At 45.1% G+C, this 13,642-nt stretch overlaps 1 protein-coding gene across 1 annotated transcript; it reads left to right on the top strand.

Annotated features, from left to right (window-relative positions):
* Positions 1-11,527: 11,527 nt before the first annotated feature.
* On the top strand, positions 11,528-12,790 carry LOC125528301 (uncharacterized). The gene has a single exon (XM_048692794.2). The coding sequence runs from the start codon at positions 11,642-11,644 to the stop codon at positions 12,566-12,568; it is 927 nt and encodes a 308-aa protein (XP_048548751.1). The 5' UTR covers positions 11,528-11,641; the 3' UTR covers positions 12,569-12,790.
* Positions 12,791-13,642: the final 852 nt, after the last annotated feature.

Genomic DNA, 13,642 nt, shown 5'->3' with positions numbered 1-13,642 from the left:
CTGCTTGTGCATCCAACTCCATAAACCCCAAAGTTATTCCATAAGAGTCCACCGTACCTACCTATATACGGTATCTACCTGCCGTTCCAAGTAAATTTGTATGTGCCAAACTCTAAACCTACAAATAAATATCCCGTTTTGTATGCTCGAATAGCTCATGTATCAACTAGGGCTGTCCATATCTTTCATGTTAAGCGGGTTATTCTCAAGAGGAGTGGACTCCGCTCCTCACTCACGAGAAAGTGGCTGGTCACCGGGATGCCCAGTCCCATGCTTTATGCAAATCAAATCAAAATAATAGCAAACAAAACTCCCCCTGGGACTCTTGTTAGTTGGAGGCACTCGTTGTTTCGAGCAAGCCATGGATTGATGCTTATTGGTGGAGGGGAGTATAAACTTTACCATTCTGTTTGGGAATCGCCTATAATGTGTGTAGTATGGAAGATATCGCCATCTCTTGGTTGTTATGTTGACAATGAAAGTATACCGCTCAAAATATTATTCATCTCTATTTCAAAACCGAGCTCTGGCACCTCTACAAATCCCTGCTTCCCTCTGTGAAGGGCCTATCTATTTACTTTTATGTTGAGTCATCATCTTCTTATTAAAAAGCACCAGTTGGAGAGCACCGCTATCATTTGCAATCATTATTGTTAGTTTACATTGAGTATGACTTGACTGGATCTCTTTTACCATGAATTACAATGTCTAGTCAGTCCTTGATCTTTAAAGGTTCTCTGCATTTATGTTTTGCGGTCTCAGAAAGGGCTAGCGAGATACCATCTTGTTATATCATATTATGATTGTTTTGAGAAAGTGTTGTCATCCGAAATTTATTATTATCGCTCGCTAGTTGATTATGCCATTGATATGAGTAAACATGAGACCTATGTGTTATTGTGAATATGGTTAGTTCATAATCTTTGCTGAAAACTTGAATGCCAGCTTTACATATTTACAACAACAAGAGCAAACAAAGTTTGTAAAAGTTTTTCTTTATTAATTTCCGTTTTTCAACTGAATTGCTTGAAGACAAGCAAAGGTTTAAGCTTGGGGTAGTTGATACGTCTCCGACGTGTCTACTTTTTCAAACACTTTTGCCCTTGTTTTGGACTCTAACTTGCATGATTTGAATGGAACTAACCCAGACTGACGCTGTTTTCAGCAGAATTGCTATGGTGTTATTTATGTGCAGAAACAAAAGTTCTCGGAATAACGTGAAACTTCACGGAAAATCTATTCGGAAATAATAAAAAATCCTTGCAAAAGATGAAGACTAGGGGGACCACCACCTGTCCACGAGGGTGGGGGGCGCGCCCCCTACCTCGTGGGCCCCCTGGAGCTCCTCTGACCTCAACTCCAACTCTATATATTTGCTTTCGAGGAGAAAAAAATCAGAGAGAAGAATTCATCGCGTTTTACGATACAGAGCCGCCGCCAAGCCCTAAAACCTCTCGGGAGGGCTGATCTGGACTCCGTTCGGGGCTCCGGAGAGGGGAATCTGTCGCCATCGTCATCATCAACCATCCTCCATCACCAATTTCATGATGCTCACCGCCGTGCATGAGTAATTCCATCGTAGGCTTGCTGGACGGTGATGGGTTGGATGAGATCTATCATGTAATCGAGTTAGTTTTGTTAGGGTTTGATCCCTAGTATCCACTATGTTTCTGAGATTGATGTTGCTATGACTTTGCTATGCTTAATGCATGTCACTAGGGCCCGAGTGCCATGATTTTAGATCTGAACCTATTATGTTTTCATCAATATATGAGAGTTGTTGATCCTATCTTGCAAGTCTATAGTCACCTATTATGTGTTATGATACGTTAACCCCGAAGTGACAATAATCGGGATACTTACCGGTGATGACCGTAGTTTGAGGAGTTCATGTATTCACTATGTGTTAATGCTTTGGTCCGGTACTCTATTAAAAGGAGGCCTTAATATCCCTTAGTTTCCATTAGGACCCCGCTGCCACGGGAGGGTAGGACAAAAGATGTCATGCAGGTTCTTTTTCATAAGCACGTATGACTATATTCTGAATACATGCCTACATTACATTGATGAATTGGAGCTAGTTTTGTGTCACCCTAGGTTATGATTGTTACATGATGAACCACATTCGACATAATTCTCCATCACCGATCCATTGCCTACGAGCTTTCCATATATTGTTCTTCGCTTATTTACTTTTTCGTTGCTATTGCTATCATCACTATAAAATACCAAAAACATTATTTTTGCTACCGTTACCTTTTGCTACCGTTACCTTTTGCTACCATTACCACTACTATTATATTACTTTGCTACTAAATACTTTGCTGCAGATATTGAGTTTCCACGTGTGGTTGAATTGACAACTCAGTTGGTAATACTTGAGAATATTCTTTGGCTCCTGTCGGGGATATACTCCGCGGTATGACCCGACTGGAGTTGTAAACCGGCTGGGACTTGGTAAACCGGCGGATGGTAAACCGGCGGAGAGTTAAGATAGAGAGTCAAGACAGATGGCTAAGATAGACGGTAAACCGGCAGACAATGTTAAAACGGCCTACAATGTTAAACCAGCAGACAATGTTAAACCGGCAGACAATGTTAAACCGACAGACAATGTTAAACCGGCAGACAATGTTAAACCCGCAGACAATGTTAAACCGGCAGACAATGTTAAACCGGCAGGCGTTAAGAAGCCCCGGAAGGGAAGTCAAAATAGTTTAAGTTAAAGTCCGAGTTGGACTCCACATGTAACCCACCCCTTAAACATATATAAGGAGGGGCAGGGCTCCTCAAAGGGGGACAAGCAAGAAACAATCTCTAGGGCTAGACACAACTAGAGGAGAGCCGGTTTACGGCGACTCCCTCGTGATGATAATAAGATCTAGCCTCAAACAGCATGTAGGGTTGTTACCGGATGATGTTTCCCGGGGCCCGAAGCTGTCTAAATCCCTGTCTTGTGTTGCGTTTCTCGATTCCGCTCAACCCCTCTCAAGCTACCACATAGATGTGTTGGCCTCGCGACTAAGTCCTCACACTAAGGACATCTGACGTGATGATTCCACGACAGTTAGCGCCTATCGTGGGGCCTGCGTACGGTGGTGTTGTGTTCTTGAAGGGATATATTAAGGAGTCAAGAAGCTCGCGATTGGTTAGATGAAGAAAAGATGATTTGTTGATCAGAATCATGATTAGCTTTGGAGTTTACAACACAAGCTTTGAAACCAAGAGGTTAGGGTTCCTTCGTCCGCATCGCTGGATGTGACGAAGCGATCAGTCGAAACCGTTTCTGCGCCGAATCCGAGGTCGACAAGAAAGTTGATCCGCTGCACAGATACGTGCAAATTGTTCCAAGGTTACAGTTGGATCCGCCAAGCCCTGAGAAGTCCAGACGTGATGAGATTAAAAAAAAGAAAAAAGGAAAGAGCCCACGACCCGTAAGTGGATTGGGACAGGAGATTCGGTTTCCGCCATCAAGTCGCTATCGCTTCACCTATTTTTTCCCCTGCGGCCGATCTCGGTCGCCGTCGTCCTGTGAGCGGAGGGCGACTACGGCCCCGTCCACGCCTTGCCATCACCACTGCCGTCGAGCCGCCAAGCCGCTCCTCCGTCTACTGCGTCGCGGCGCCTCCTACCCGTGAGCCGCCGTGCTACCGAGCCGCTCCAGCTTTTTCCACTCGTCGACGGGCGCACGTCCGCCATCGCAGTCAAAGGTCACCTCCACGCCCTGAGCAGCCTTGGCCGAGCTACTCCGCTATTGGCCGCTGAGCTTTCTGGCCTTGAACCGGCCCCTGAGCCGCCGTCGCTGTTGCCGTCTTTGGGTCGCCCTCGCCGCAGACCCGCATCCAAGCCGCCGTCCCGGCCTTACCCTGCCACCGGGGTGCCTCTGTTCCGTTTTACATCAGGCCGAGGACCTCGTCGGTGCAGCCCTAGCTGCCGCCCCGGCCCTGCCCCGGTCGGCTCCGATGTGCCCGGCCGGCTCACCGTTATCCCGTCTGTGCCCGGCGTGGCCCGATGTCCCCTTCCCCGCTGCTCCTAATTCAGGAATCAAGGACCTTCATAGTCCGTCAGACTGGAAAATTATTGAATAAAAAAAGACCTGAAGATTGTGAATTGATCTGAAGTATTGAGCAAATTCGAATGGACTCGAGGATCAGCCGTCTCTATAGCTGGCCCCGCCCTTCGCCTCTGCCATGGGTCGCAACTGAGTTGATGGAGGACTACCTCAAAACGCCTGCAAGCCGCCGTCGGGCGCCGAGCTGCTGTGGCCCTTGTTGCGGAACCACCATGCTATCTCGTGCTGTCCTCGAGCTGCTGCGGTCACGTTTCCTCCATCGCTTCGCGTCGTCTTTGGGTCGCCGCGCCTATGCCTTGTTGCCTCGACCTGCCATCATCGACCCGAACTCTTCTGCCACCACGGATCACTCGTTGCCTCCTCGGATCGCTGTCGCAGAGCTGCCAGTCGCTTGACCCGCCTCCGGCCACTACTTGCGAGGCCTCACCACTCATCAAACCCGTCATCACCGTGCCTCTTCACCGGCAGGCGCGCCCTTGTTTTCTGCTGCACTTCGCCTCGAGCCACTGGCTGTCTTTTCCTCGTGTCGTTAAAGCTGGTTAGCACTGTCAACCCGCCGTCTCGGGCTGTTCGGAGTCAAGCCGGATCGACTTGGGCGGCCTCTGAAGAAATACAAAAGGGGGACGGGTGATAACCAGCCAGGGTGGAATTTTGTTGACTTACCACAACAGACCAGAAAGTGCCACACGTTCTATGAGCCAAGTACAACAACAACTTGAGGTTGAAGTGAACAAAGTAACTGATGTGCTGTACAAGGAGGGTGAATGACGCAAGCCTGGAAATTAAGATGCATGCATATGCAGAAGATAAACTGGTCTGCGCAGAGGAACAAAACAACTCCAACGGTGCATGCAGGAATCAGCCAAAACTAACATGATTAGCTTTGGCCAAGGCAATGATATATTGGCGTAAATAAGAAAACTGCTATTTGGGCACGTCCTCCAAAGCTTGATGGATGCATGGGTGGATATGTAGCCCCATGTCTTAAGGCGACTCGAGGAGTTGTCTTGAGATTCTCCATATTTGACCGTGATATAAACCGGTATGAGTCAGTCAACAGCTCAGTGATATAACTTGTCCTGTATTGAAGAACATCGCAAGACAAAGTAATCGCTCTTTTTTAAGCCGGACCAGCCACGGATAAACCGCCGCATCCCCGCCATCGCCAGTTTGCACCTCCGCTCCGGCCGGCCTCCGCAAGCCGCCTCGCTCCCTCCTCGTGCCACTATGACGTTCCCACAACGCGCCAGGACCGGTTCTTGCATCGCCCATGCGACCTTGGGGCTAGCCCCGTGCCCTTTGCCCGCTGGCCTCTCGTGCCGCGGTGCCCCTGCCTCCGCCTTCGCCGGTGTAGCCTTGAGCTACCCCCGATTCAGTTTCTTTCGCTGGCGAGTTCCCTTGGAAGGTTTGGGTACCCGACAAAGGGGTGGGACCGGCTGCGGGTATGAAACTAAAGTCAAAGGGCGCTTAAAAAAAGAAGGGGGAAATAGCCCACGACCTGGGAGGCGCTGTGGGCGGTTTACTACAGGAAGCTCACGCTAAAAGGAGAGGAGGGTCAACCCAGATATATGTTTGACTTCCATACACATGCATGAAAGCAAAATCAATCAGGTGTTATCCCTCCTATATATTTTATCAGTACATTTTAATTTCTCTCAGCACCATTATACCGCCCTATTGGTGTTTTTATATACAGATAAAACTTTATCATACTGCGGGTATGGAGCACGCACTAGCAACGTTCTGCACCAGCGTTCGTCTATGCCTTGCTATTCGATGGACATGTGTACGAGCCGCCGCCCCCGCGGTCCAGCCTACATCGACTCGCCGGGACCGTGCCTGCGGTTGACTCGCCCGTCTGCACGGCTTACCGTGCCTGCGATTGACTCACTCGTCCGTACCAGTTTACGACACCGCGGCCGACTCGGCCGGCATTAAATTCAGCTTCACCATAGTGATCATCAACTTCATGGTGAATAACCTCTGGCGTGATATATCAGGTGAAATCCATCCAATATATTTTATATTACATATTGCCTTCTTTAAAAGAGCAATTACTCCGGCCTGCAAAGTTGTCTAATGCAGGACCCTAAACCATCGTATTGGTGCAAATTTAAAGGCCGTCAGAAAATTTCCGGCTTAAAAAGATGGATTCCGGTTTAATATCCGGTTTAAGAGAAAGTTATCTCCCACAAAGCTTTGAAGCTTTCGATAGCCGGTTCAAAATACCGGTTCAAGATGAATTTATCTCTTGCAAAAAGTTAAAGGTTGCCGAAGAGGACCTGTTGCCCTGACGCGCGGTTCACACATGGGTATCCTGCCATATGGGCTCATCTTCATATGATCATTTGGGGGCTTCCTGTTCAAACATAGGTGTGTTCACCAAAGAGAATATAGCGTTACTACCCTCTTGATGCAGCTATCAAGCCAATATTATTATAAGGGGCTAAAGAGAGTTTGTTGCACAACCCAACTCAAACATAGGCACCCGGCGAGCATAGCTCAAAAATATAGCACATGGGGGCTTCAGCTGACAAACCGGAGTCATGTCCATTAATCCGGCTATCACGCCACAACAAAGCTTGGGAGCTTCACACCCAAGGGGCCAAAGAGAGTCTTGTTGCTACACACAGCTCAAACATAGGCACCCATAGAGCACAGCTCACAAAGTTACTTGGGGGCTCTTTGTGCAACGCAACAAAGAGTTTGAAAGGACCCTTGTAATATGCTATCAAGCCCGGCTTGGAAGCCTGGTGTATTCACCTAAAACCCCGGGTTAACCTGCCTTCATCAAGTAAGCCACTCCTTTCCAGGTAATCCTGGCATGACCCGCCGAACGTTTGACAAGTCAATCTTATACAGCCCCTGAACTTGTCAAAGTTAAAACGACGATTGGTTAGTTGGAGGCCCATCTTGAAAGGCTTTGCAAAAATGGTTTAACTCAGCGGCCTGGCAGCCCATGAAAAGCCTCGAATTTGGGCCTGGCAGCCCTTGAAAAGCCTCGACTATAAGTTTTCATTTGCTTTTATTTGTCAAAGTCTTTTCTCTTTTGATAAATTTTATGTTGAACCGGTGTCTATTAACCCGGCATGACTATCAGTCATCAAATTAACCCGGTGTTCGTTAACCCGGCTCGACTTTCAACTACAAGTTGTCAGTACATAATCACTTATAATCCGGTGTTTATTGACCCGGCCTGGCTTTGGACTATAAGTCGCCAGTATATATTTGGATTGCGCCATTGGAATTATGCGCTTATAAATCATTGGGTATATTATTCAAATAGCCAACATGGCTGGATTTTTATTATGGCTATTAATAACCAATATTATGATTAAGGTTTTCAAAGTCGCTTTAGCGCAAATGGCTATCATATTATCAATAGATATGATTTATTCTACAATTGAAGGAATAGTCCCGAGTTGCTACAGGCTTACGACCCGCAACTTGGGGGTTACATTATTTCAGTTGAAATTACATTAAATACACAAGTCTCATGTCGCTGCAAGCATGCACCATGACACTTGGGGGCTAGTGCAAAGTCATTTCTTGCTCACCTTATTGAAGACCCGACTCATCACATGGTAATGAGCCGGCCCTAGGGGCTACCAATTGCCTCTGTCAACAATTTAAGGTACAAAGCTTTTTATCCATTACATTGAAGGGTCCACTGCTCAGTTGGTAAAGCACAAGGCTCTTAACCTTGTGGACGTGAATTCAAGCCCCATGACGGGGTTACATCATATGATGTTATTTTCATTGAAGAATATATCAAAGTCCCAGCTCAATATTATCTTACTGAGCCGACCCTTGGGGGCTACACATTGATGATCAAAGTTTACAAGATTATATTTACAAAGTCCTTGCTCATTATTGCATAATGACCCGGCCCTTGGGGGCTACACTGGTTGAAGTTTTTATGAGAATAAGGAAATTTCAAGTCCCAGGTTGCTGCAAGCATGACAACCCGGCACTTGGGGGCTACATATGTAGAATACTCAATTCTGACTAGTGATTGATGAATAACCTGGATTTCTACAAGATTGTGATATTCATATTGAAGCAAGTCTTAAGTTATTGCTATGCTACCTTCTTAAGACTTGGGGGCTACAAGTGATAGGCATATAAGAGGTATATTTTCAAGCTTCATATTAACTACAATTATGACCTGGTGCCATCAATATTTGTAAACCGGCAATGATAAACCGGCAAGTTCAAGTCTTAAACTGGCACAGTTCTACATTCTCAAACCGGCAAGTTCAAGTCTTAAACCGACACAGTTCTACATTCTCAAACCGGCAAGTTCTACATTCTTAAACCGGCTGAAGATCAAATGAGTATTTCAAAGGCCAATATTTTTGTTAAGCATTGGGAGCTGAAGTCAAAGGAGTTATTCTTCACAATATTTCACTATGACAAGCCGATGTCAGCAAATTGATTATGAAGCCGGTCTATTGACTCGGATTTTATAGAAGAAGGAAGTGACAAGGACTTAAGGATAATCAAGATCAGTTTAACATGGATAAATCCAAATTAAACTGGGGGCTAATGTCGGGGATATACGCCGCGGTATGACCCGGCTGGAGTTGTAAACCGGCTGGGACTTGGTAAACCGGCGGATGGTAAACCGGCGGAGAGTTAAGACAGAGAGTCAAGACAGATGGCTAAGACAGACGGTAAACCGGCAGACAATGTTAAACCGGCAGACAATGTTAAACCGGCAGACGTTAAGAAGCCCAGGAAGGGAAGTCAAAATAGTTTAAGTTAAAGTCCGAGTTGGACTCCACATGTAACCCGCCCCTTAAACATATATAAGGAGGGGCAGGGCTCCTCAAAGGGGGACAAGCAAGAAACAATCTCTAGGGCTAGACACAACTAGAGGAGAGCCGGTTTACGGCGACTCCCTCGTGATGATAATAAGATCTAGCCTCAAACAGCATGTAGGGTTGTTACCGGATGATGTTTCCCGAGGCCCGAAGCTGTCTAAATCCCTGTCTTGTGTTGCGTTTCTCGATTCTGCTCAACCCCTCTCAAGCTACCACATAAATGCGTTGGCCTCGCGACTAAGTCCTCACACTAAAGACATCTGACGTGACGATTCCACGACAACTCCCCTTGTGTCGAATCAATAAATTTGGGTTGATTACTCTACCCTCGAAAACTGTTGCGATCCCCTATACTTGTGGGTTATCATACCCCAGTTTTTCTCTGTGAATTTTAGAAAATATCCATGATAAAGTTTCATAAATTTGAAAATATTAGGGGTTTTTCAAAAACTGTTAATGAATTTGAAAAAAAATCATGAATTCACATAATGTTTGTTGACTTGATTCTTTTCATGAATTCAACAATTGTTTAACGAAATCAATTTTTTCATGGATTTGGAATTGTTTGTGGATTAAACAATGTTCACATATTCAATAAATATTAATGAATACAAAAAATGTTCATGGACTCAAATAATGTTTGCAAATTCAAAAATTGTTCATGGATTCTAAAAATTGTTCAAGGATTCACGAAATATCCATGTATTCAAAATCATTCTCGTATATGAAAAAACTTTATGAATTTAAAAATCATGCGTGAATTCAAAATGCTCACTTTTTAATAATTTGCGAAATTTTTTGCAATTGTGTTTTTTTAATTCTGAACATTGTTTCTGATAGAAGTGAACAATTTTTTTTGTTATTATTAAATATTTTTAAAATTCCAAGTTTTTTTAGAACACGTTCTTTAGATATCCAAGTATTTTTTGAATTTGCGGTGTAATTTCAAACAAAATTCGAACATTTGAAATATTTTTGGAATTTGTGAATTTAAAAACAAAAAGAGAAGAAAATAAAAATAAGAAACATCACACAAGAAAAACGAAAAGAAAAGAAACAAAAAAATAGTGAATTGCTAATTCAAGAACCTTCTTAAAAGTTCCTGAAAGCAGTTCGCTAGTGGGCGATCAAACCCTTAATGGTCATAACGAGCGATGCATATCAATAGGCCTCCCCCACTCCACAAATGATATGCATCACCCGCTGCGAGCACTAGCACGCCTTTGCCTACCCACGCTCCATAGCAGGCCGGTTTATCAATGGGTTTTACAGACCGCTTTTCCTGGGGCCATGTTAGGAAGGTTCTGATAGCTTCTCACCCAGTTTTGGGAAGCTTTCAAGCCGGTTTTCTTTTTATTTATTATTTTTTAGTTTTGTTATGTTTTTCTTTTCTTTTCTGTTTTGTTTTATTTTGTGTTTTCCAAATTTGTGATTTTTTAATTGATAAACATTTTTTAGATTAATGAACTTTACAAATTTGTGCACATTTTACGAAATCGTGAATATTTTTTGAATTCATGAACTTTTTAAAATTGTGAAACATTTTAGGCTTGAATATTTTTTTTGAATTGTTCATGTTGTGTTCATTTATTTTAAAAAGGGTCGATCTTGGGGGATATGAACATGAAATTTTATGAATTGTTCATGCTCGTGAATATTTTTTTGAATTGTTTATGCTGTGTTCATGAATTTTAAAATTGTGAATATTTTTGAACTTTTATAAATTGTTAATGCTGCCTTCCTTGCCCCCTTAGTCCATGCTGTGTTCGTCCAGCCTCTCCTCGACGGCATGGCCGACCAACTTGCCGAGATCAAGAACATCGACCACTCAAGCGCCGAGTTCGCAAAGCTCTTGGATATTCATGATTATTCATGAATATAAAAGAATTGTTCATGTAATTTTCAAATAAATTCATGATATAGAAAAATGTTTGTAACAATATCAAACATTTAAAAAAATAACACATTAAAAAATGTTCATCAAACTATAATCTTTTGTTGCATAGTTCAAAAATAATGTTGACGGCATATAAAAAAATTTCATTCTGTTTTGCTGAATGAAAAAACATATTCACTCCTTTTTACTAATATAAAATGTGAAATACAGGGAAAAATAAAAACAAAGGGTGAAAAGAGATAAATTAAAACTGAAAGGAAAAGCAAAAAAAAGAAAAAATAAACTGGATGGAAGAGTCCTGAAACCGCTGCAGAAAGGTTTCCAAACCTTTTCCTAAAAACCGTGGAAAATTTGTTGGGCCGGCTCGTTTCACAGACATACCGCTTTTGCGCTACGAACTCCAGGATCTTTTATGTTTTTTACCTTACAATTTTGGTAGATACAAAAAAATAAAATAAATAATATATATTCAAAAAATAAAGATTTTGATGAAATTCGTTTTTTTGGGTTGCAAAAAACCCCCTTTTTTTCTTTCAAGAGTCTTACACTGTCATATATAGAAAAAAAACAAAAAACGAACGGGTCGGACACCGCACTACCCACCGGCCGGCGGCGAAAACTTCCGTTGATTCTTTTGGCTGGAAATTAGTGATGTCGAGCTTTCCGTGGACTGATTTTTCCAAGTCTTCCCATGGACACAACGACGTCCATGACTTGTCCAATTTCTTAATTGACCGGCGAGCACACAACCAGCCATCTCCTCCCCCAACTGCAAACCTCCTCCACAGAACCACAGCGTTAGGCAGCTCATCCTCGACCTTCAAAGCACCTTGCTAAGCCTAAGCCATGGCTGCCAAGATCACCTCATGCTTTACCTTCCTAAAGGAAGCTCTGATCCTCCCCGCGCTAAACCCCAAGCTCTTCGCACCCGTGCTCCTCCTCTTCGCCGTCACCGCCTTCCTTGACCCCTTGGCCCACGTCGTGTTCGTCCGGCCTCTCGCCGATGGCATGGCCAGCCGTCTCACCGAGATCAACAGCACCGACCCCTCGAGCGCCGAGTACGCCAAGCTCGCGGAGAAGCTCATGGAGACGGAGGAGATGAAGCAGGTTGGCAAGAGGATGGTCCGCATCACCATCGCCCAGTTCACCGTCGGTCCGGCGCTCGGCCTCGTCAAGCAGATCCTCGCCCTCTTCGCGGCCTCCACGACCTACTCCGGCGACCGCTACTCTCTAGCGGGGCTCCTGCGCGAGCTGGTCAGCGGGAGGATCAGCCTGAAGGGCCCTTCCATCACCATCGCCGTCGTCGGCGCGCTTGACTTCGCAGGGGCAGTCCTGGCCGCGCTGCGTTATCAAGTGATGAGCGGCCGTTCGGGGTGGCTCTCCGTCCAGGGTCTCGTCTCCCTCATCGCGCACCTTGCCTACCTCTGCTTCACCGTCATCGCGCTGGTGGGCGTCGCAGCGTCGGTGGCCGACAGCAGGAAGTGCCGCGGCGTGCGCGCGCTCCGGCAGGCGTGGCGGCTCGTGACGCGGGTGAGGAGGAAGGAGGGCCTCGTGCTGGTGGTCGTGGCATACCTCGGGCCTACCGTTGTGGCTCCGCTGCACAGGTTCGCTCTTGGGTATGCCAAGAGGAGCATGGCGGCGTGCTTGTGCTTGGTGGCCGTGTATGCTCTTCTGTCTGGCGCGCAGCAGCTATTCTCCTTGGCGGCGGCCACGGTGTACTACTACCAAGCCATGGAGAGCAAGGAGGTGATCGATGCCTTGTGGTTATGCTAAGATTAGATTCCTTCCAGTCTAATAGAATATACGTGGGATTATATTTGCAGTCTGGCTAAGTCTCAATCCACCGAGACTTCACTAAGTCTCAGTTGCTATATCCGTGTAAAATTTTCTTTTCAGTTTTTTTTTCATTTTTGCAAATTATGTTATTTGAATTTCTTTAGATTTTTTTAAAAATTTGTTAACAAATTTTGGAATCAGGAACATTTTTTAAATGTTTGATAATTTTTTTAAAATCCACACATTTTTTGTAATTCCCAAACATTTTTTGATTTAAAAAGGGATCATTTTTTAAATTCTTATTAATAATTGAAAATGCATTTTTAAATGGAATCTTTTTCAAAATGTGATTTTCTGAAATTCCAAACAATTTTGAAATTTCTGAACTCTTTTTAAGAGGGAATTTTTTTGAAATAGAAAGGAGGAAAAAGAAACCGGAAAAAACAAAAATGGGACATGAACTTGTCAAGACCTTTACCCTTCTAGAAGGTTCCCAGAACAGGAGCCAACATCTAATTTTTCTTGCAAATGGGCTGGCCCAGCTCGGTTGGTCCTGCGACGACGCAAAAACTCCCGACAGTCTTGGGCTGGCCTTCCAACCCGGGCTCGTCTGTTGGCTTGCCATTCTGACCATCACCCCTCCCTCTCCGGCCATGCCGTGGTCGCCTTCTTTCCTCCTTGCCTCATAGTTCACTTGACTCTACCACGTCCAAATCCCCAGACCAGTCAATGTATTACCTCATGCAGTCTTTGGCTTCGGCTCCTCCGCTTCAACGCCTCCCTCTATCTCTCTCTCATGGACGATCTGGGGCGGACCGGTGGCATGCCAAGGCTAGGGAGACGGTGGGTGCGAGGGGAGCCCTAAGCAGTCGTGGAGGTTTACCCAATGTTTACCTGATCAATAGTGTTGGGGTACTCCAGGTGGCCCGAGGAAGGAATCGAAACCCTAGATCACTGTAGCCAGATCCAGGAACAACAACAACCTCACACAACACCTCGCCGCTGCTTGGAGTGGATTTGTGAGGCAAGGAACCTCACTTTCAGTGAGGTGGCAGGTGGAGGAGAAGACCA

The sequence above is a fragment of the Triticum urartu genome, chromosome 2A, assembly GCF_056163025.1.
Source record: "Triticum urartu cultivar PI428250 chromosome 2A, HENAU_Tu73, whole genome shotgun sequence".
NCBI lineage: Eukaryota > Viridiplantae > Streptophyta > Magnoliopsida > Poales > Poaceae > Triticum > Triticum urartu.
This window is presented reverse-complemented; position numbering and strand designations above follow the sequence as displayed.

Coding starts and splice junctions, on each gene's coding strand:
- LOC125528301 (XM_048692794.2), top strand. CDS start 11,642: ATGGCTGCCAAGATCACCTCATGCTTTACCTTCCTAAAGGAAGCTCTG.